The sequence below is a fragment of the Varanus komodoensis genome, unplaced genomic scaffold (assembly GCF_004798865.1).
Source record: "Varanus komodoensis strain SLA01 unplaced genomic scaffold, ASM479886v1 scaffold6_2, whole genome shotgun sequence".
NCBI classification, from domain to species: Eukaryota; Metazoa; Chordata; class Lepidosauria; order Squamata; family Varanidae; genus Varanus; species Varanus komodoensis.
This window is the reverse complement of record NW_025336346.1, coordinates 21,622,914-21,646,434: the sequence shown is the minus strand read 5'-3', so window position 1 is coordinate 21,646,434 and position 23,521 is coordinate 21,622,914. Positions and strand designations below refer to the sequence as shown.

Sequence of the window (23,521 nt, the reverse complement as noted above, 5' to 3'; positions counted from 1 at the left end):
CGCTTAATCTGTATGTGCTCTGCAGCAAAGCCAAGATGGCTGTTAAATATAACAAATGCCAGCACTGCATTTTCCCCTGTGTAGCAGCAGGCATCACACCCCACCAGCCTTGCCCAGCCATGATAGGGATCCTTTCCAACAGTTCAGACAAATTCGGGGAATTCAGCCCCTGAGTTCCCATGGGATCAAGGGCATCTTCATTAGAAACTGAGAGTCACCTTAAATCAGACCCTTTCAGGCACAGATCTTCCTCCACCCCACACCCTCTGTTGTAGTACTTGCTGGCAGACAAAACAGAACTCCTATGGTGTGAAGAGACCTAAATATACAGGACTGAATCTGCGCTTGGGGCAGGGGGAGGGCGACTTTTCTCTTTACCACTTGCTCACAGTTACACTGGAGCTGGCTAGTCACGCACGCTTTACTCAAAAGGAAGGGATGCGCCATCGAAACCAAACCTTGTATTGGTGCAGCGTGTGCACATGTTGATCTAGGGTGTGTTTAGAAATAATGACTATAATTCAAACAAATGCAATACGTCTTATCTTGTTCAGCTTGGAAAAGAGGTGAATAAGCAGAGACATGAGAGTGATGTATGAAATTATGCCCCATGTGGAAAAAGTGCATTGGGAGATCAGGGGCTTCCCAGGAAAGTTGACTGGTGAGAGATTCAGGATGGAAAAAAGGAAGAAATTCTTGACCTAGGACCAGGTTAAACTATGGGATTCTCTTCCATAAGATGTAGTGACAGCCACCAATTTGATGGCTTTAAAAAAGCAATCATACAAATTCAAGGAGGAGAAGGCTCTCAATGGCTACTCGTCCTTCTTCAACTAGAGGACTGTTCTCTGCAAAGCAGGAGACACAGCCAGTATTCAATAGAGGCAGGTGTATCCCTACCATAAACCATCCGTCTGACTGAGCATCACCTGACCTGAGGGCTCTTTGACAGTAATAGAAGGTGCCCCAGCAACATACTATAGACATAGACAGTCAGCTACAGTGTAGTGTCACCACCCAGAAAGTCCTGAATTGAGCTATTGGTTGCGGCATATAAGATCAATTAATAAACAATCGTGGTTAGCGTGTTGAACTGAGCTCAGGAGATCTGGATTCTAGTCTGCCATGAAGCTTACTGGGTGATGTTAGGCCCGTCACTGACTTTCAGCCTAATCCACCTCACAGGGTGTTGTGGAGAAAGTGGAGATGGGGATTATGTTAGCTGCCTGGGGTTCCTAACAAGAGGGAAAGAGGAGGCTATATGTGAAGTAACAGCTGGGCAGTGGCATCAGCATCAGCATCCAGTTCAGCACACATTTGTTTTATCTGCCCACAAAAAGCATCAGTTGCCCTTTCTCCACAATTCCTATGCTGAGTATAATCCATGACAAGAGAGACCTTGTTCAGACAAAGCAGAGTTGGGAAATAAGTTCTAATCCCCTTATCCATTCATTCCTCCTTCAGAGTATTTGCCAGTTGCAAAAATTTATTTATTTATTTATTAAAACATTTTTATGCCGCCCCATTCGCCGAAGCCTCGGGGCGGCTCACATCAAATTAACAAACATAACAGCTAAAAGAGTTCACAAAATTAGAATAGCTAGCAAAAAAGCAGGAGCCTCAATTGATGAGAGAGAAAGAGAGATTATCTGAGGCCATCTAATGCACACTTACTGGGAATAACTCCATGGAGTTCAATGGAATTTTACTCCCAGGTCAGTGTGTAGAGGGCTGCAGCCTCATTTACAAAGTCTGACAAATAAAATATTTACATCCTGTACCTCAAGATCTTTTCCAAGTAGCTTCCAAAAATAGGATGAAGTGAGAAAGTGCAGGTGGTAATTTTGTACTGCCTGTCCAGTACCAGGAGATACTGATGAAGCTAGTGCTACACAAAGCATATGATCCTGGTGACTTTGGCCTGCTAAACAGAAGTTCACAATATTTCTCTCCCTCAGTCCATCCAAATGAAGCAGGATTAAGAGTCTACATCATTAGCTCAGTTAATTAATAGCTTTGTTGGTGAAGGCAAGAGACTGGCAAATATCTGAAGAGAAAATCAGAAGAGAAGCTAGCTGTTCCCAAAGGCAGCAGGGCTTCATGAGGAGCATGTGTTTCGGGGAGTAAAGAACAGAAGCAAGAAAAATGGAATCCATGCAACTCTGCATATCTGTGCTGGTTTCTCTGGAATGAGGGCAGTGACTTGACTTTTTTCCTGAGCCTCACAGATATAGTAGATCACTTCCTAAATACATGGGAGGATTTATTTATGTTCTGGCTTGCTCCTGTTATGTCAGTGCAGGAGTCCCTAAACTTTTTGGATCTCAGGGGACATTTGAAAAACTGAGACACTGCTCTGGGCACCACCACATAATACCCAATCAGTCGATTGCCTGTCATGTCTATAGATCTTAGTCTGTGTCTTTTTTGGCAAAAAGTTTTGTTTTGTGTCTACTGGACACTGCAATGTTTTAACTGCCTAATTCAGCTTTTAAACATATGCTTCTGGCAATTTCCAGTTGTCTCTTTCTGGGAGAAGGCTATTATGCAGATAGATTTCGTACTGGAACAGCCTTTCCCTTAACAGATTCAGGATCTTACTGCATTTTTAATACTTGAACCAGTGGCAGAGAGACACAATCTTCAAATGGATACTTATTTGGATATTTGACCCACTTTTTGAAGTCTATGTATCACTGCTAGACAATCATATGCATTTCATAAAAACCCAATTTTTCAGGAGCCTGCAGGCACCATGTTGGAGACACCTCTTTTTTTCCCAAATCCATACTGGGATTCCATTGCATTATTACACTAGAAATGAAGGTTTATGTTTAAACTCTAAGGCCATGAGATTAGATATAGACTTCCTGTCACCAGCCAGGCAAGAACGTACAGTGCAATCCCACAGAGATAGTTGGGCAGGGAGCCAGATTGCTGTGCACAGCACAAAACCCGAGTGCCAGACTGGACTAGCTGGAGTGAATATGGATTATTGTCTTCCCAAGGGCGGCCTTCCTTGCTGAAAACAAAAACAGATGGAAAGGATGCAGCATTTTGTGGACGTTCAAGAAGAAGGGGGATGTGGATATAATCAGAGCTAAATAAAAGGGGGGTGTGCGTGTTTATTAAGCTACGTTTCTTTACTGCACATCTGATGGTAGAGTGCAGGGATGAGCAGAAAGTAGATCTGCAGAAGTTTTAGACTTCCGTTCCAAGCAATTTTGACAGTTGGCCATAAAGGCAAGAGCTTCTCAATGCTTGAACCAGGATTTCTACCCAGAGATGATTGCTTGAGGATACAGTGCTACAGAAATGGAAACAGAAAGAGGGCCTGCAACTCCGTTTATGCCCCAGATTGCATCCCAACTCTATTTCCAGTCCATGCCAGTTTTGAATTGCTTCGACCATCAGTGCATTCTATCTTGTGAAAATTCACATTTAACTTGAATACATTTCCCACTAAAATATGCACGCTACATGGATATTTCTTTTAAAAATGCAATATGTATTCTGCTCCAAATTATGCATTTGCATTTATGTATGCATTTTGTATGCTTGTTTGCACCTAAAATATTCAGTTCTATAACTTTTAAAAACTTGAGCACTTGATTACAAAATGCAGAGAATGCACAATCCAAATGAGAACTGTGTTCCAATCCACATATTAGCCCAGATGGTTCACTTCAAAATACAGACCAAATTCTTCTGGATCTCTCTTGCAAACCTTTTCGCAGCCACACACTCTGGAATCAAGTACCATGCAGTCCCCATTTTTGGGGTCCACAGGAGACTGCACAGGAGGCAGGGCCTGAAATGCCCCATTCCTTACACTCTGCTCTGTTCACAGCAGAAAAGTTTGGATCCAGTCTGTGGCCTTGGGCAAGACACTTTCTTGGCCTGATGTGGGTGATTTACATGGCATGCTGGGCTATTCTTTTCAAGCCATGCTGCCCAACTTCTGGTGATATAACAAGCCATGCCTAGCTAGGCAATATGGCAAAGGACACCCAGCACCCACCACAGCTCAAACAAGCCACTGTGGCTTGTTTAATCCACAGTTCTCATATGAACTAAGCCCCTCTCCATCTCCCTGTCTGAATGTAATCTACATCATGGGAACGCTATGAGGATAAAGCAAGATGATCTCCTAACTTACAATAAATGCTTTGGGAGACTGTTTTCCATGGTACGGAGATAAACTTGCTAACCTGCTAACTGATGCAGTTCCCACTGCAGGGACAGCTACTGGGGACAGGTTCCAGAGTTATCAACTCTTATTGTTAGGCTGGAAATAAGCTTTGTAAGAGAGGGAGGCTCCCTTTATTTCTTCTGTCCCACAGTCACCTCGGATCCAACTGGTTTGCAGAGTTTTTAACAATTCCCCCAAACTCTACCAAACCTACTTACCGCAAGCAAAAAGATGAGTGTTAAGCATCCATCTCTCTTTCAAATTGCCTTCAATACTCTCTCTCTCTCTTCCTCAAAAGCTATTGTCTGGCTCCTGTCTTCATTTAGAGGGTTTGGCAAATAGAAAATCCAAACCGGAGTTTCAAAGAATGTGGTGTAGTGGAATTATAAGCTATTCACAGAGAGCTTCTTCTCATGTTAATCATGGTGACTGATTGGGTTATAAAACCTGCTTTTTAGACAAAACCTTTCATTTCAATCAATGCAGATTTGTGTTTAATTTAGTCTCAAGATAAAGAAAGAACGATATATTTTATTGGTTCATATTTGATCGAAGGATGAGGGCAGGACAATGCTAACCTTTGAGGAGGCATGTTTGCTCATCCTAACCTAATGGAACCCAAAAGTTAATCCAGTTCATTCTCTGGTTACTTAAACTTAAAATGAAATCCACGGTCCAAAGCACGTTCCCAGGCTCCAGTTTAAAAAAGATGAAACCTACTGGGGCATTGTGCAATTAATTAGGGAACAAAGCAAGTCAAATGGAAGGAATTGTGCAAAAGAGTGCTATGAAATTTAGTGCTACACAACCTGACCTAACAACCTGAGACAAGGAATTCATGCCCTTAATATGGTCACGTAGTTTTACTGTTACTTCACAGATGCAAGCTCTCTGTGAGTAGGGCAGCTTCCAAGAGACGAGTTAACAGTTCTTTGGCTGTGGAACATTAAACATGCACCAGGGACCACCTTGCTCTTTTTTCCTGGGGAAAAGAGAGGCAGGAACATTCCCAGGTCATTATGCAGCCTGCATTATCACAGAGAAGGATTGTTATCCGGGAGAAAAAATGGTGTAAAGATGCTGCCTTTGCAATATGTGCTCAGGTGTAGATCCACTTGTTGCAAGGGCTCTCACCTGCATCCCAGAAACATGGGAAGCTGCCTGAAATGGAATCAGGCTATGGTCCTAGTATTGCCAACACTGACTGGCAGCAGCTCTCCTGGTTTTCAGGAAGGATGTTTTTCCAGCCCTACCCTGAGATGCCAAGGACTGAACCTAGGCCTTGCTGCATGCAGAGACGCTGCCCTACCACTTGCTTTACCCTGAGAAAGAGAAGATGGCTTCCTATTACTCAAGAGGTTGTCCAGGCTCCAGAATGCTGTTCCACGTTGCTCTTGACAAAGGGCTGCAGCAGCTCTGAGGACTAGCGATGGCTGCCTTATAAACAGCATCCTGCTGGATTTCCACCTCACCAACAGCTCTGTTCACAAGTAAACTTCCAAAGCTGTCATTTCACATGGCAATGTGGGTTCTGAGTCCTAAGAAAAGCAGCAGATGAGGTAGCTGTAGTCTGCCCCTTGAAATGACCCACTGGAGCCTTATTAATTAGAAGGTCCTCAATAGCCAGAAAATTTGTGGGACGAGATGGACTCCAGCTTGCCGCTGCATGCAGTAGGCCAAAAGGCCTCCTATCTCAAGTGGGACACCAAGGCCCTGTTCTGCCCAAGATCTCGTGACCCTCACCTACTTGCATCACCCAGCAGCCAGTTCTTCTCCAGCCCCTAAACATGGTACCACTGCAGGTCAGGCTGAGGGGTTTTGGTGCATAAAGGGTTAGGGGAATTTGGGTTCTAAGGGCCAAACTGGTCCGGCCATGCATGCTGAAGGCTTGGGCCACATGAAAACATGATGTGACTGATCAGACTCCATTCAAACACACACACACACACTGCCCTGCTGCATGAGGCTTAAAAAAACCTGACATCAGTTGCAATGTGGCAGAGTTGGGAAGGAAAGGATTAGCCATTGCCTTCTAGCAGCCATCTACTCCTGAAAATGCTTCCATACTTCTGCTATAATTAGGCTTTAAAAGGCAGGAGAGCAGGAAAACTATCTTGCATCTGATCAGAGATAAGACTGGTGGGCTCTTTCCATGGACATCTGTCTGCTGCTTCTGCCTTCTACTGTGTCATACCATTTCCCACCAAGCTTGGTATTGTTTGCTCTGACTGGCAGCACTGGAGTTTCCCAGAAACTGCTACTAGAGCTTTTTCACTAAAGATGACAGACACTGAATTTAGGATGTTTTGCCTGCAAAGCATGTGCTCTTCCAGTGAGCATCAAATTCACAGATTTTTGCTCAGAAGATTTCAAAGAGTTCAGCTGGCTAGGAATACTGTGCATCTTGCAAAACACCCTCCACAACCCTGGTATAAAGTTATAATGTAGTCTCTCCACATGAAAAAGAGGCTGGTTTATCCCCATAGATCTTTTCACAACAGACAAGAATTTGCAACACAAAGGATGGATTCTGCAAAACAGCAACCACTTGATAGATCAGGCTTCCCATTGAAGTAATTCATGTCTGCTTCCTCTCCCTCACATACCAGTGTCATAAATACAGAAAACTTACCAGGATTAAGAATAGGGCATGTGCATCCCCTGTTGGTCCAAGACTCTGGATAGATGCTCCTGTTATTCCTGGCGATTTTCACTTTTCCAGATTTCAGAACTTTCTTTACTTTCACAATGACTTCTGCATGGGTTCCTTTGTCATGAGCAGAGAGGATCTTTGCTTTTATCACTGCAGGAAAGCACAAATTCTCCTTATTCCAGCCACAGCACAATTTATCTGATTGTGTCAAAGTAGCCGAAGCTGAGGGCACTGCTAGGAGCAACACATAATACCCAGCTTGTTAGCAGGGCTGCCCGTCTCCACATACCTGGCACAGAACATGGATTTCCTGAGCATCTTAAGGCCAAACTGGATGATACATAGAATATGTGATTGTATCTAGTTTATGAGAAAATTTGGAGGGGAGATGATGGTAAGCCTGAGACTGTGGTGTGCAGGTTGTTAATCCTTTCCCTTACACTGTCTCAGAGATGGAAGTGGCAAATGCCGCTACTGATTTTGTTAAACTCAGCCCATCTGTGTTTTGCAGATTGCCAACATATTTTACACAGAAATCTGAACTCATCTGAATCCACTGTAGATTTCCCCAGGGCCTCTAATGACCAGTGGTGTGCATAATCGATGGCAAGGTAAGGGCTATGGGATGGATGCTTTCATGTGCTATATCTTACCTAACAGTGCTGGCTGATTTATTTATTTATTGCATTTATCTATTGCATTTCTATACTGCAAAACCCACATGATAAACAAAGAAAGACATGGCAAAACATTGCAAGTAAGAAGGATGTTAAAAGCCAAATTAAGGATGAGATCAAAATGAGAATAATCGAAAAACACAGGATGATGAAGTCCTCCTGGTTTCAGCTGGTCCTGCAAGCTGCCTGCACAAGAGACATACTGAGAATCATCAAAGCTGTTCTTGGCTTTTTAGATGACAAGAAGGGAATATGTCGTACATAAAGGCAGACGGACCCAGTGGTAAATCACCATGTGGTTGTTCTTTGGCTTTATATAGACCAAGGGAACACCTGGAAGCATCTTCATCTAGCTGCAGCTAGGTAATTTTAGACCCTAGACAATACTCATACAGACCCCACCCCCTTTAGAGGGCCATGGATTTCCTTCAGTTGTGAAGCCATTAAATTTCTCTTCTCCTCCATCCCCACTGCTGGACTGCTGTAGCAAAGAGGTCCTGGCATTTCAGTTCATTCCCCACAATGAAATGTGTGGCAACATTTCGCTCACTTACCATAAGCATATTTCATCTGGCAAAAATTGCTGATGCTTCCTAGTATCTTCTCTTTGCATATACACTTTTCTAGCCAGGGAATCAGAGGTCAATGCGTTGAAGGTCATGGATTACGTTAAGAAAGGACCAGGGGTCGTGTGGTGTAGAGATGGAGAGAACAAATCATTTTTATGTTCATATGTAATATTTTGCTCTTAACATTTTGGATATGCCATTAAAATAGCTTTTTGAGAAAATCATTTAGTTGCAAATCTGACACTATAATGAAAAATTGGTATGTCTCATTGGCTAGCTAAGTTTTTAAAGCTGAAAGAGAAACTCCCTCCATGAAATCAATTTCACACTTCAACAGATATAAGAAAGAATCAGATGCCAAGTGGAAATAAAGTAACACTTAAAAAAACCTCACAGTCTAAGCAATATGTAACCTCAGCTGTCTTTGAACAGGAACAATTTTGAGAAAGCTGTAAGTATTTTAGAGGAAATTGTAACAAATCCCTTCCTCTAGATCAGAACTCTTTTCTTATGCTCTTATGATCAGAGACACTTTTTGTGCCAGAAATGATCCTGACGTCTCAAAATCTAGTTAAGCTAAGCCATAGGCTCACATGGCAGTCCCCAGGCTTGTTGACCAGAACCTGTCCTTTTAGAATTCCACAGGTTTCACCTGCTTTTATGTTAAAAGGACTATTCAGTGTCCAGCAGTGGATCTGCAGCTGTGAAAGTTCTCTAAACTTGTATCCTTATTTTAGAAGTAAACCTGAATATTTCAATAAAACCTCTGGAAACCTGAACAGGTTCATGAAAGTGTAACAAAACTGTAGAAGTGATAACCAGCATTTCTCAATTTCTTGAAAAATATAAATGCATACCTGGATGTCTTAATGCAGAAAATCCCTGCTCATGATCATTCCATTGCCACTCATCTTCACTTTCATTGGCTGGTGTTTGAATGAGGTCAGGGATTCTTCCACCAATGGGAATATTGAAAAATGCCTGATTGTCATAACTGGGAAGAGATGAGAAAGAGCAGAAGCAGGCTAGTTGAAAGCCACGATCCCTTTGTCCAGAATAAAGGCCTTGCTAAATTCAAAATTATTTCAGGTCACCTTCAGGACTTTGCATACCTGTTAAGACATTGTCCAGTCTGTTTGTCACAGTCTCTGGCACAGTCACAAGGTTGGCAGCCATTTTCGCCAAAGCCCCAGTATCCCAAGAGGCACCTGTCGCATTTTGGGCCTGCAACGCCTGGCTTGCAGTAGCAGAATCCTGTCTTGGGATGGCACCTCCAGCTCTGGTTGAATGCTGAGTTCACGGAGCCCACGGGCTGGCAGGAGCAGGCTAAATGAAAGCGCAAAGAGGCAGGTGAAACAACAAGCCCACAGTCAGGCAGAATGATGGGATCTTTGCAAGACCTGCAAAGTAAGTGGCCTGTCTGTTTCCAGGCACAGTTCCAAGCACTGGTTATGGCCTCCCTTATGCACAGCTTGGGAACAGGCTACCTGCAAAGCTGCCTTCCTCGTGCTAGTCTGCCCGGGTTTTAAGATCTTGCAGAGGGGGGTTCTCTCTGCCTTCAGAGGCTTGTTTGGTGAGGACACAAGAAAGGGCTTTCTCAGTGACTGAAACCATTGAACTCATTGCCAAAGTTGGCTGCCTTTCAACTTTCCTTTTTTCAGCAGACAGAAATGTTTTAGTTCACGTAGGCCTTTGGTCTGTAAAATGATCGCCTGAGTTGAGTGCTATTTTTATTCTGTAATTGTTGGTGTGTTTTTAGCTGTATTTTAATATACTTGTTTTATTGTTGCATTGTTGCTAACTATATTTTAAAATAACGTTTTTGTTGGTGTTACCTGTCTCAGACAGGCTTCATGTTAGAAAAGTGAACAGAGTATTCTCAGATAAGTTTGCAAGGATGTTCCAATTCTGGCGGGAGCCTCTACTCCTTCATCCTGGTAACTGGGATGAAACAATACTTATAGACACATGTATGCATTAATATTTGTGAAGGCATCTAAGTGTATAATAAGGATGGATGACTCTGTCCATTTCAGGTTTTGTCTCATGTTCTTATTTTTCCAATCTTAATATTTGATTGTACTGAACTTTTGCTGATTATACATATTTCCCAAAGAGTTTTCCTTCTAAAATGCATTTTTGAACTTTCTCCAATATGTGCATTTTGCATGCATGTTTGATTAGAAAACTCCACCACAAAATCCAGAGAAATTAAAATGTCAAACAATAACTGAATTTCAATTCACATGTGATTCACCTATTAGCTAAGCCTGCATTAAAATGCAAACTGAGCACATTTCTTCATCATCCCTGATGTGCGTGTGCGCACACATGTGCAGGCACACACACATTTGTGTGTGTGTGTGTGTGTTAATGCACTTAGGCTAGAGGTGTTGAACCTTTTTCAGTCCAAAGGTTGAATTCAGTTCCAGAGAAACTCCCGCAGGCCACACTTCAGCAGTGGGAGGAGCTGAAGGCTGATGAGGTGGATTGTGAAAAGCATGCATTTTAGATTCAGTCTCATACTGCCAGTAATGAAGCCCCTGGAGAGGCATTTCATGGGGTGGGGCTGGAGGGAGGCAGCTGGGGCAAGGGGAAGCGAGCATGGCCACCTTGGGAACCCCAGGAGGGCTGGACCGGGAAACCCGGTGGGTGTGATTTAGCCCCCAAGCCTGAGGTTCTGTGCCCCAAAACTAGGTCAGTGAATTCTGGGTACTCTTTCTTCCTCCACATCTGCTGCCAAGGACAACTGGAGTAGCCCACACTGTTACAGTTACATAGGCACATCCCAGTCTGAAGTGTGTTCATTCTACCCTTTTAATGAAACATGCTTGGGCATGGACAGCTGTCTGTTAGGATTTCTTGTGAACATACAAAAAAGGTCCCCCTTTGGGTGCTTTCTGTTAAGTTTTTTGGGAGGTTAAGAAAGTCAGGAGATCTCCCATGTCCCATCACACCTTCCTTAAAACAAGCTTGTTTGTGTGTCTTGCCGGTCATTCCATCCTGGGTTTTATATTCGTGTATTATGATTCTGGCTGGGACATTTTAAAAAGTATTTTAAAGGAATGTTTGTGCATCTCTACCCATGGAGTCAATGTTGGAAAATCTGGCAGACATCAGAGCATTCTCTTTTATACAACACATTTCCCCTCTCTTGCTTCTGATTTAGAGAGGATGCACTTGATTATTATGAGTAAAGCCATGAGATTTCTTCTGAGCAGAATTCTGTTCACTTTCTTCTTGGGAGCCTCCGGGCCTGGTTTCAGCTGAGCTTGGGTTCTTTGCACTGGATGCAAAAGCACTCTTAAAACAAGCTTTCACTAAGGGATTAAATAGAGCATTTCATTCAGATTTTGCATCTGCATTCATTCCCTAACCTGGTGCCCAGTGGAGAGTGAGAGACAATTTTGATGCCCTCCCCCTTCCTGAAGGGCTTCTTCCTTCTTTCTTTCTCACAATGGAGCTGAGAACTGCATTGCTCATCTCGCAAACATCTGTGCAATTTGCTGTGACAAATTTGTTATGTTCCTCTTTGGTATTTCACGGCATAAAAAAAAGAGCATGCATATTTAACATTTTGGCTTTTCTAAGCCAAAGCAAGCTGAATTCCTGGTACATCCCAAGCAAGTTATTCCTGGGACATCTCAACTCTTCAAGCATATTTTGTTTAATTAAGATCAGTGGAATCCGGTTACGGAACAAATGAATAATCAAGTGCTATGGCAGCCCCCACTAACTTGCAGCCCCATCGGATGATTCTGACTACACATCCCATCATCTCTGACCACTGGCCAAGGCTGATGGGGGATGCAGTCGAAAACATCTGGGTTATGGAAGGCTGAGCTTTGTTTTCCTGTTTAGGGCTTGGGCATTACAAAGGAATGCAGTCAGTGGGACCAAGCACATTATAGTCTCCGCTTAACAGTCAACTAAGGGAGATACACGTTTTGGCTGGCCTTGAAAGCTAATTGGAATGTGTGGCTGCCAGAGTGTGACCACAGGTCCAAACAAGGCTTTTCTGAGCATTCCCACATGCAGTGAGACTGAAGGGATGATTCCATTCAGCATTTGCCCGTTCAAAAAGGATGGTCACTGTTGTCCTGAGGACCCAGTGCACTTGTTTGTGAACACCCAAGCAAGCGTCACCATGACTTTGCAGTGAGATCTTTAGCATGCCACATGCGATGAGCCAATACTGTAGAAATCAGGGCAACCTCTTCTTGATAGCCTGCCGCTACTCGAAGTACACACACTTCACATGTTGCAGCTTGTGCAAAATGCAGTGCCTGACTGACAACAAGGACCAGAAGGTCCAAACATATAACACCAATTCTGGCTGGTCTGCACTGACTGCCCATATGTTTCCAAGCCAGATTCAAGGCACTGGTTCTGACCCATAAAGCTACATGTCTCAGGACAACCACACCTGATGGAGCACCTCTCCTGTCATGAACCTACCCATATACAACACTTTTCCAGGGACTTCCTCTGAGGGACACTCAGAAGGTAACAAGGTAAAGGGTCTTCTCAGTGCTGATGTCAAATATGTCATATTATTATATAACAAGTACAGGGTGTGATTTTCAGTGAAGCTTCTTATATACTTGGATATTCAGGAGATACCCACTCAAGCATCAAAATTTACAGAAATAAAATCAGAAAATACTATTTGAGGGTTCATCTGTCACAAGCCATGGTGATGAGCTTGGAAGAAAGGCTGTCCTGGGCAGGACATCTGAAGGGCTTTCATTCACAGGGTCACCACAAACTGGAAATAACTTGATGGCACATAACAACAATAACTATTTGGGCAAAAGACGGCCGTACCAGACTAAAGAGCTCTGCGAAACACTGAAATCCACTTCCATTCAAGCAGCCTGGTCGAAGGTTGCCACAGGCTGTCTCCTTAGTAAATGGTTTCAACTTCTCTGTTGCTGCTCTCTAAGTGAGTATCTAATAATGCACCTTTCTGGCTGGAGAGCCTTAGCACCACTTTAGAACCTGGACATAGAAACCTTCCAGTGCACAAAGGCTTGCAATTCAATCTCATGAAATGGCAACTTTTACAAAGCTTTGCTTGTACCGAGACTTAGGAGAAAGGAGCTTCAGGAGCACTCCTTGGGTGCCATCCCACGTGGTTGGGCACACCAAGAGGTCAGGCTAGCAAGGCAGCTTCTCATTCCCATGAACTTGCATGAAAGGTTAAAAGTTGGTGATTCGCCGCTGGGGGAGGCAATGGGGGCTGAGCCAGCACAAGCATTCAGAAACGGCAAACACGCACAAGAGGGCAGGAAGAGAGCAGGCGCTGTGAACAGGCCGCTCAAGCGACAGCAGCGGCCTGGTGACTGCCGTGTGAAAAGCATCTGTAACCTGAGTTTCCAGGAGACTTGGGCCAGGTCCATCAAGGCAACCACAGAACTTCAGAAGCAGGGCAGGTATTTGATTAAAGGCACGTCAGGGGAAAGAACGAGGTCATGGAAAATGAGAACATGACTGTTCCATTCAAAAGACAGACATCCGTTTTAGCACATCAAACACTGGCCCAGACATCCACACCTGCCCTTCACCATAATTAACCCCCCCTCAACATTTCTGAAGCACTTCAGGGGCATTCATTCCTTCATAATTTTGTTCATTGCCTCCTATATATATTTTTAAGATGTTTATAGTACTATTAATATTATTATCACATTATAACCTGCTTTTCTTTCTCTTGTGAGAAACCCAAGGCAGCTTGCACGGCTTGCAAGCCGTGAATTCCATGGCTCAGTAGAGGCTAGACCCCAAAGCTCAGAGATCCTGAGTCCACCACTCTAACCACTATGCCATGCTGGCTCTCAAAGGCACCAGGCATGGGAAGATCATTTCTTGGTGGCTGCTCTGAGCAGAGTATGCAAAACTCTGCATTAAATAAGCTTGAGGAATATGCTTGCATGGTTTGGCCCCACAGTGACAACAGTCTCCTTTCCCCCATCGCCAATTAATTGATAAGAGTTGTGTCTGGCCAAACAAATGAAGAACGTGGGTATGCAGCCCGACGAAGCAATGGACCTCCCCAGATCAGATGCTCACACCTCCAGTATCCTCTATGGGACAGTATAGAATTGCATCAGTCCCAGTACTTGTATGGGGGCATGGGCCTGTGGAAACCCCAATGAAACACCCACATCTCCAGCACAGTGCTCCCCATGAGATAGCATACGATAGAATCCAGCCCAATGCATCCTTGGGTACAAGACACGGTTAAACATCTGGGGTGGCTGGGAGCTGAGTGTGTAGAGTGTGCCCTTCAGTTTGTTATTCATTTGAACCCACGTGGGATCTTGTTGGCAATGCGGGCACGCCTGACAGAAACTCGCACTGGAAGCACCGCTGGACTCAGCATTATGCCAGGAGTGCCTGTTCGTATCAACAGGTGTCAGTGTTGATATAGCAAAGTAAATTTACAAGATTAGCTTTAGAAATATGGAATTTTTGTTCTGCCATGATGGTTGTTTGATAAGGAAACCACCTGTGGACATACAGGGAAGTCAGCTTGCTTGGAACATAACCTTAGCTGGAGACTTTACCCTGGAAAAGCAATGGAAAATCTTAGTATGTGGAGTAAGCAGGTACCTTTTAAGGGATGAACGGGCACATCTAAACTCTGCCGATATAAAACAAGAAACCCTTCTCTATGTATTTTTGCATATGACATTCAACAAAAAATAACTTACGTTTGCAAATCTCTGGGGATGACACGGGTTTTCCTCTGTCTCGGTAAAAACCCGGCTTGCACCTTTGACACCGGTAGCCCTCGGTGTTGTGCCTGCAGTTGTCACAGACCCCTCCACTCTGCTTTCCCGATGCCAGCCAGACGCTCAGGTTAAAATGGCAGCTCTCTGCATGATTGTGGCAGCGGCATTCTGTTGGGGAGTGGGGAGGAGAAGAGGAGGAGGAAGAAACATGATTCTTAATAGCATTGTCCTGAACCTCCCACCAATCATCCTCATGAGATGACTCTGTGCTCATGTGTTATGGAAGAGGGAGAAAAAATTCTTCTTCACTTTTTCCACATCATGCGTTATTTTAATCCATCATGTCTCCCCTTACTCACTTTCTCCCCTACGCTAAACAGCTGCTTTTCACAGGGAAATTACTCCATCCCCTCCCTGTACCTTTTCCTACTCAGTTATGGACTTTTTCATGTAAGGCAACCAGAACTGTACACAATATTGTAAGTGTGGTCACACCCAGGATTTGTATAAGGGAAGTATGTTCTTGTTTGTTTTCTACTCCTGTTTTTCACTCCATTCCTAATCATGCCCAGCCCGGAGTTCGTCTTTTTCACAGCAGCTGCACACTGAGCCAACATTTTCATCGCGCTGCCCACCCCACCACACCATCCCTTTCCTGCTCCGTCAGGAGGAGCTCAGGTCCCGTCAGCCTATTCTTGAAGCTGGCATTTTGGGACCCTCTTAAACAGGGCTCCCATCCTGCCAGTTTACCGATCCTCATGCAGGAACTGCACAGCCTCATCGGATTCAGATGTCCCAGCGACACAGAGACACAGAGCGGTGGGTGAGTCATCAGCACGCTGCTGGCACTTGGCTCCAAATCCCCTCAGGATAATCCCCCATGGTGGAGCACTGCTAGTGCTAACGACATTGCGCTTCCATAAGCAAATGTCAGCACAGTGTCACTCGCGTTAGCGTTGTGCCACCACTGGATACTAGCCATGAAACCCTAATGTAAGAGCAAGGAAGCACTAGGAATGTAAGCAAAGAAAACCCAGTGGCCTGAACTGTCTATTCCTTTTAACAGACACAGTTTAAGACGTTCAACAGTGGTGAAGCTTATTCATAATGTCATTGCTGTCATACTCATTCATGTGGAAGTTTGCTATCATGTGCACAGCTATCAATTTGATGGATGAGATGCCACGGGGAGTGAGCCTGCAGAGTCTAGATATAAAACCTTGCATGTGTTCAAGAAAATACATTAATCTGTTATATTTATATCCCACCTTTTTTCCTTTCAAGGAATTCAAAGCAGATTACATAATCCTCCTCCTCAATTTTTTCCTCACAACAACCCTGTGAGGTAGGTTAGGCTGAGTGGCCCAAGGTCACCCAGTGGGCTCCAAGCCTGAGTGGGGACTAGCACCTGGAGCTCCCAAGTCTTCAGCCTGACCTTCTAAGCACTACATCATATTGGCTCTCTCTCACTGGGTCTGCTCTAGGCATGGCTTATAAGTGGTCTGGGTAGGTTATAAAACCTATAACCTATAGGTAACCTATAAGGTAGGTTATAAAAGCAATCACTGGAGGTGGAAGAAGCAGTCTGAATCCAACCTTTGGATCTGGGAAAAAGTAAATACATTGAATAAAGGAGGCATTTAATGGCCTCTTTTGTGTCGTTAATTATGCACTTAGTATGGCCACATTAATGGGCTGGCTGGCTGGCTTGCTGATTTTTATCCAAAAATAAGACACACGATGATACAGTTATTGTTACAGGTCGTCCCCAACGTATGGTGACCTTATGAATTGAATGCTCTTCAAAATGACCTGTCCTTGACAGCCTTGCTCAGCTCTTGAAAACCCAGTGGAACCAATTCATCTCACGGTAGGTCTTCCCCATTTCTTATGCCTTTAACGTTCCTTAGCCTTATGGATTTTTCAGTGCCTCTTGCCTTCTTATGATGTGCTTAAAGTACAGCAGCTTCAGTTTTATCATTTCTGCATCCAGGGAAAATTCTGGCTTGATTTGATCTAGGACCCACTTGTTCATCTATCCAGGGTATTTGCAAATCTCTCCTCCAGCACAATGCATTGAATATACCAATTTTCTTCTTGTCAACATTATTCATTGTGTAGCTTTTGTTCCCATACATAGTGACTGCCCTTGGTCTCCGCTGAAACACCCTTACACTTGATGTTTTTTCATTGCTGCCTTTCCAGGTTTCAGTGTCTTGGCTGTAATTTCCATTTGAATTGATAATTCAGTCAAGGTAGGAAAAATCTTTTACAGGTGATGGGAAATTTTTATTCCAATTCTAGTAATCTCGAGTAAGAAAATTGGGATATACATATTGCCTGTTGGACTAATTTTGTCCTGTACAATGATACTGTTCAATCCTATTTTACTTTTTCCCCAACTAGTTTAAACTGGAATCTCTTTGGAAGAGTGATGGTCTGATTCTGTAAACTGGTTCAATAAGGTTTAAAATGGGCAATGGTAAATCCATCTCCTTCCAGGACATTATTATTTCTTAGACAAAAGGATCACCAGGGTGAGAATTTTGATTATTCACACCACAGAGCCCAGCGAGCAAGTTATTACACTCTGCAGGCATTCCCTGGGCTACAAATATCTGACTTATGAACAACACATACTTACAAACTGCCATAAAGCCTATAAATTTGAAAATGGTTCATACCTTTTGGAGTTTTACAGCCTACTGTGGAAAACTGTGATCACCATAGAGAGAGGGAAAACGAAAGGGGAGAGAGGGATGCCTCCAAAGTATCGCCATAAAGAGAAAGGAAGTGAAAGGGGAGAGGGGGAGGCTTCCAAAGCAGGCCTTCCTATCCCACCTACCTGGAGAGGGAAATCTCTCCAGCATTTCCTTGCTGCAAAAAGGAGACCCTGGTGAGCTTGGGCGATGGAGGGGACTAAAATTATTTGCATTTTTTCCACTGTCATGGGAATCCACCCCCGCAAATGTGGAGGGCCAACTGTTTTTGGAAGTGTTTCTTAAGTGTTTCATATGCATTTTATATACATGATCTAACTTACATACAAATTCAATGTAAAGACATTCTCAGGAACAGAACTTGTTCTTAACCCAGCGACTTCCTGCAATTGGAAAACTTTTGCTCTAGACAGTTTATTCTTTTCAAACATAATTTCAGTTCCATATCCCCAACTATAACTAATATGAAATGATTATGAAAGAATAATGGTTTGACTCTTACCCTGTTTTTTTTCTTTAAGTAATGTTGTTCAATTAAATGGAAGGAATCAAAGCTCACCTGTTGAGAAACTGGTGAACTTTTAAAATCCCACTATACATATTCTCCTCTGTTTTCACAGTGCATCAAAGAGGAAATCTGTTTAGACCGAAGTTTTGCCTCATTTTACAGTATATCAAATTTTACTACTCATCCAACCGGCCAACTACATTTGTGCATGTGCATGTGTGGACGCCTGTGAATCGCAGCTGTGCGCTCTCACGCACTCTCTCTCTAGTGGCTGAAAGGATTTTCATGTTGTTACTTAGCAGTCCATTCCCCATCTGCTGCGAGAGCATCATAAATCCAGGCTCGATAAATTGGTTGTTAAAGGGCTTTGCTACTGGGCAGAGTGATTTATTCTTTTTCCACTCTTCCATCCCTGCTCTCTCTTCACCATACCCACATACTTCTGCATTCATTCGGTGCCCCTGTTTTTCCATCACCTGGCTCCCATGGCCGGTCATTGTATAATGGTGCACACCTCTCACAATGGTGTCCTGCAGTGTTGTGTCTGCATACACACTTCCCATGGACCTGTCAAGGCAAAAAGTTCATAACAGAAACAATATAATCAAACAGTCACAAAGATTCAAAAGACTGGGTACCCCAAAATAAGGGTAAAGGCAGATGCACACTTGGCAGCGTGGTGGAAATCGTTTGAACAAACATCCATCACATTGCAAATGGCTGCTCTCTAACGTCCTCCATGTATTAGGACCTACCTCAGTAGCAAACCCACAGACATTGTGTCCCATTGGACACTGCCTCTTAACAGTTCTAAGATGTATTTCTGGGAAGCTGCCCAGAAGCTATGGGAGTGGGGTGATAGTGTGTGTGTGTGTGTGTGTGTGTTTAAAAATAAATGAATAAGGAGATCACCTCTTGGTTCAGCCTGAGCAGGAGAAAATGCCTAGTTGTGGTCTGGGAATGTTATGCTCAAAAAGGTCAGCGAGCTCAAAGCAACACTCAAATGTGTGGGAGATGTGTGTAACTGGGGAGGAGGACCATCTAAGCTAACATCGTAAGGAAGAAGCGTGCTCACTAGTTTATTCGCTACCACCTGTGTGCAGTCAGACCCATTTTAATTTTAGCAGAACAAACACTACAGAGAAATCAGGACCAAAAAGAATCTTTTTGGGGTGTGTGACAAACAGAAATCACTTCAGGATTGCATTTGTGTTAATTGCAGGAAGTCAGTTTTGTGCTGAAGTTTTGTTCCTTTGCCTTTGTTTAATTTTGGGGCTTTTTTTAGTATCCCAGAGAAGCGTCCCATTCATATCCATTAGTTCCTCCCTTCATTTTCTGTGAGATGAATGAAAAATGGAACTGAATGGGTCCCACTCGGTTCGGTGTTCCATTCATCAACAACAGTAAGCAGACCCCGAGAGACCTTCTTGCCCACGGACTGGGCTGCCAAGTGTTGGGAGTCGCACAGCCGTGCTTCTGCCTCACTGCATATTATGTACAAAAGTGGAGCCTGAGATTTCATTTCTGACTGAGGCATGAATTTAATCTAAATCCCCCTTAATCTTGCTACTAATGCCAGTGATGATTCTCTGCAGTGTTTGATTTTTTAAAAAAGTCTTTTTTAAAGGAAAAATGACTGTGTTTCATCTGCCACTCATCCTACTGTATACATCATTTCAGATAAGAGAAAGTGGTGAGAGATCTTAAAAATGAAATGAAATGAATATTTAACATGCCTCTCCCTGTCCTCAGCCATTGCCAGGTCACCACAGCAATTTGTCCCTCTCTCCCCTCATTTCTAATCCCTTCAGATCAGATATGGGGAAAGGCTACAGCTGATGCCATTTCTCCTCTTCAGCCAGCTGGCAGATTTGCTGTGCCCGGAGCGGTTGGCTGCCTCCTCACGGAAGACTGAACACAGACTTCAGGGTATGCATCTCTCTCTCTCTCCCCTCACCCTGCCTGTACACACATGGCTCTAGTTGGTCTCCAGGGAGGATACAGGCTACAGAGCACAGTACATGGGGCATTTCTAGAGCAGTCTTTCCCAACCTGGTGGTCTCCAGGTGAGTTGGATGGCAACTCCCCATCGCCCGCTGGAGGATGAATGGAATTGAAATCCGGCCCATCTCAAAGGTACCAGGTTGGAGAAGGCTGCTACTGCATCATAGAAGAAAGTTGCCTGCATTCAAAACCCCAGACATTATTGAAATTTAGGACAGATTGTAAAAGGAGGAAAGAATTTAATAACTGGGGCTTTAGCATACAGCATTTTGGTCTCCATTTCTACCCAGGAAGGTTTATAAAAAGTTCAGGTATGGAAAGAAGTAGATAAAAGCAGAACAGAACAGAAGCTGAAAATAGCTTTTTGACTTTGGGTCTGGGAACAGTTCCACCCCTGCCCTTCCCCCTCACACAGAAAGAGCGGCACCAGCTGTCCTCTGAAATCGGGGGCGGGGGACCTCAAAGATATTAAAGGGAGCATCTTGGGGGCAGGGAGGGGATAAGACTAGAATGGACAGGATTTGAGGTATCCTGAAACCACTCCTGCCTCCTTCCAAATGCAGAAAAGGAGCAACTGGGAGGTAGAGATGACATCCACAGCTCCTCCTGTTTTGCATTGGATGAACTTGCATTCAGAGTTCAGAAGCGTATGCTCATCTCCACAGGACTGCACCCTGATTATTTAAATTTAGCACTAATCTGTAACAGATAAAATTCTGAAGTGGCTCTAACCAATTTTCAGTAAAACTAGAATTAAAATATTTTAGGTTTTCCCTAATCAAGAAACAGAGCCAGGATTGGGCTACATAGAGAACAGATTCCTATCCAAAATGGTTGCCATGAAGTCCAATGGCAGCAGAGACCCATTGTGTGCACCACCACATCCCTGCACTATACAGGCCCTCCCTCCACAAACACATGCTCACATCATGATGACAGGCATGTTGCTGGTAGATAACAGCCAGCCTCACGAATGGACCCAGAAGCAAACTGGCAGCAATCAAGCAAGAACAGGATAAAAGTGCTCACTGGGATCTGCTCTCATCACAGCCATTTGACTTCTAGAGCCCAATCCAGAATTCCTTTGGCTTGCAGCCAGTGGCACCATGATGGCAGAGGGATGCAAAGTATACTTCAAAAGCAAAAAGATGAATATCGGCTGGGACATTTGTGACATAACTAGTGTCAGGCAGACTTGTATTTCCAATTTTTTCCACTCTTGCATTGACTCCACTTAACCTCCATTCTATTGCTACTATTGTTAATATCATTGCTACTACTTCCGGGCTGATGCCAATATATTCAGGGGAGGCGCTTGTTCCACCAGCCCCCATTGAATGAAGGTTGCAATACTGGAACCTTTCCAGAACTGGAGAATTGTTGCTGATTCACTGAAAATGCTTATTGTTAACTTACATTTTCACTTTGTAGCATTGCCAAAGCAATTTTGGTCATACAGAGAGATTTTCATGTTATCAGCAACAAGTCATTTGCAGGCCTCAAGGAAAGGACAAATCCTTCATGGAAAACTATGCAAACTCTCTTCTGTCCTGTACTTGGAGACAAATCTCTTGTTTGGGAAAAGTGTACTCAGTGTGACATGATAGAAGTGTTACGTGAACTGCTTTCACTTCAACTGAATGTATGAAAACAGTCTACCTCATCGCAGATGGTGACTGCAGCCAAGAAATTAAAAGACGCTTGCTCCTTGGGAGGAAAGCTATGGCAAATCTAGACAGCATACTAAAAAGCAGAGATATCACCCTGCCAGCAAAAATGCACATAGTCAAGGCTATGGTTTTCCCAGTTGCAATGTATGGCTGTGAGAGTTGAACCATAAGGAAGGCCGAACGCCAAAGAATTGAGGCCTTTGAATTGTGGAGCTGGAGGAGACTCCTGTGAGTCCCTTGGACCGCAAGGTGATCAAACCGGTCAGTCCTAGAGGAGACCAACTCTAACTGCTCTTTAGAAGGCCAGATACTGAAGATGAAACTCAAATACTTTGGCCACCTAATGAGAAGGAAGGACTCCCTGGAGAAGAGTCTAATGCTGGGAACAATAGATGGCAAAAGAAGAAGGGGACGGCAGAGAACGAGGTGGCTGGATGGAGTCACTGGAGAGGTGGGTGTGAGCTTGGAGATGGTGGAAGACAGGAGAACCTGGACGTATGTTTTCCATGGGGTCACAAAGAGTCAGGCATGACTTTGTGACTGAACAACAACAACACATAGTCAAGAATCAAGCTCTCTTGAGCCCTGTGCAATGAATATGGTTTATGAGACTGCAAGGGGGGGTGGGGGGATTGGGATTTCTTCTACTGCCTTGCCCTACCTAAAGCTGCCTTTCCCAATTTAGTACCCTTAAGATGTATTGGATCACAACTCCCATTATCCCCAGCCAGCATGGCCAATGGCCCACACATCCAGAGGGTGTCAGTTTGGGAAAGACAGATCTACAGATCTGTATGTGGAATTTGTAAGCCCAACTAGAGATGCTGCCTTTTGTAGGGTTCCCAAACACACAAAGAGAGTCTATCTATGTAAAGTGGGTTGTTCTAGTGTTAACCCTACTTAAAGTAGACCTATTGAAATAAATGAAACTAGTTAGACCAGCACTGAAAATAACATATTGAATATGCATGTAGGCTTTGTTCAGTACTTCAAGTGAATGTGGAGTTGGGAGCAAGGACGGCAGGGCAAATATGAGCACGTTCCTGTCCCCTCATGTTACTAAATATCTGCTTAGAGCTTCAGAGTTTATTTATTTATTTATTTAAACCATTTCTATGCCGCCCCATTTGCAAAAAGCCTCGGGGCGGCTTACAACATTAATAAACATAAATAAACAGTTATATAATTAGACTTAAAAAACTGGAAACATCTCGGCATGTACATAAAAACCCAATAAATACAGTTCATAAATTAGCAATTAAAATATCATTTAAATAAAAAGGTCTTGGCCTGGCACCAAAAAACAAATAACGACAGTGCCACGCGGACCTCTCTGGGGAGCGCATTCCATAGGTGGGGCGCCACCTCAGAGAAGGTCCTTCTCTGGGTACTCACCCTCCTAATATCTTTCACGAAGGGTTCCCGGAGAAGGGCCTCTGCTGCCGATCTCAAGGGGCAGTAGGGCATATATGGACGCAAGCGTTCCTTTAGATAACCAGGTCCCAAGCCATTGAGGGCTTTATAGGTGATAACCAACACCTTGAATTGGGCCTGGACTTCAATGGGGAGCCAGTGAAGCTGACGGAGAACTGGGGTTATATGAGAGCAATGCCCAGTCCCCGTCAGCAACCTGGCAGCTCTGTTTTGCACCAAATGAAGTATCCGGACCGTCTTCAAAGGTAGCCCCATGTAGAGCGTGTTACAGAAGTCTAATCGGGAAGTTACCAGTGCATTTGTCACTGTCGCCAGGCAATCGTTCTCCAGGTAGGGATGCAGCTGATGAATCAGCCG

The 23,521-nt window shown here is 43.9% G+C and overlaps 1 protein-coding gene across 1 annotated transcript in view; it reads right to left on the bottom strand.

Annotated features, from left to right (window-relative positions):
• The window catches only part of LOC123034203 (netrin-4-like), a 66,339-nt gene that overhangs the window by 6,489 nt on the left and 36,329 nt on the right, over positions 1-23,521 (bottom strand). Inside the window, exons 4-9 of the mRNA XM_044451408.1 lie at positions 18,497-18,623; positions 14,808-14,996; positions 9,204-9,417; positions 8,949-9,085; positions 8,077-8,145; positions 6,825-6,995 (exon numbers count right to left, since the gene is read on the bottom strand). Coding sequence (XP_044307343.1) covers positions 6,825-6,995; positions 8,077-8,145; positions 8,949-9,085; positions 9,204-9,417; positions 14,808-14,996; positions 18,497-18,623 — 907 coding nt within the window. The remainder of the gene's footprint in view (positions 1-6,824; positions 6,996-8,076; positions 8,146-8,948; positions 9,086-9,203; positions 9,418-14,807; positions 14,997-18,496; positions 18,624-23,521) is intronic.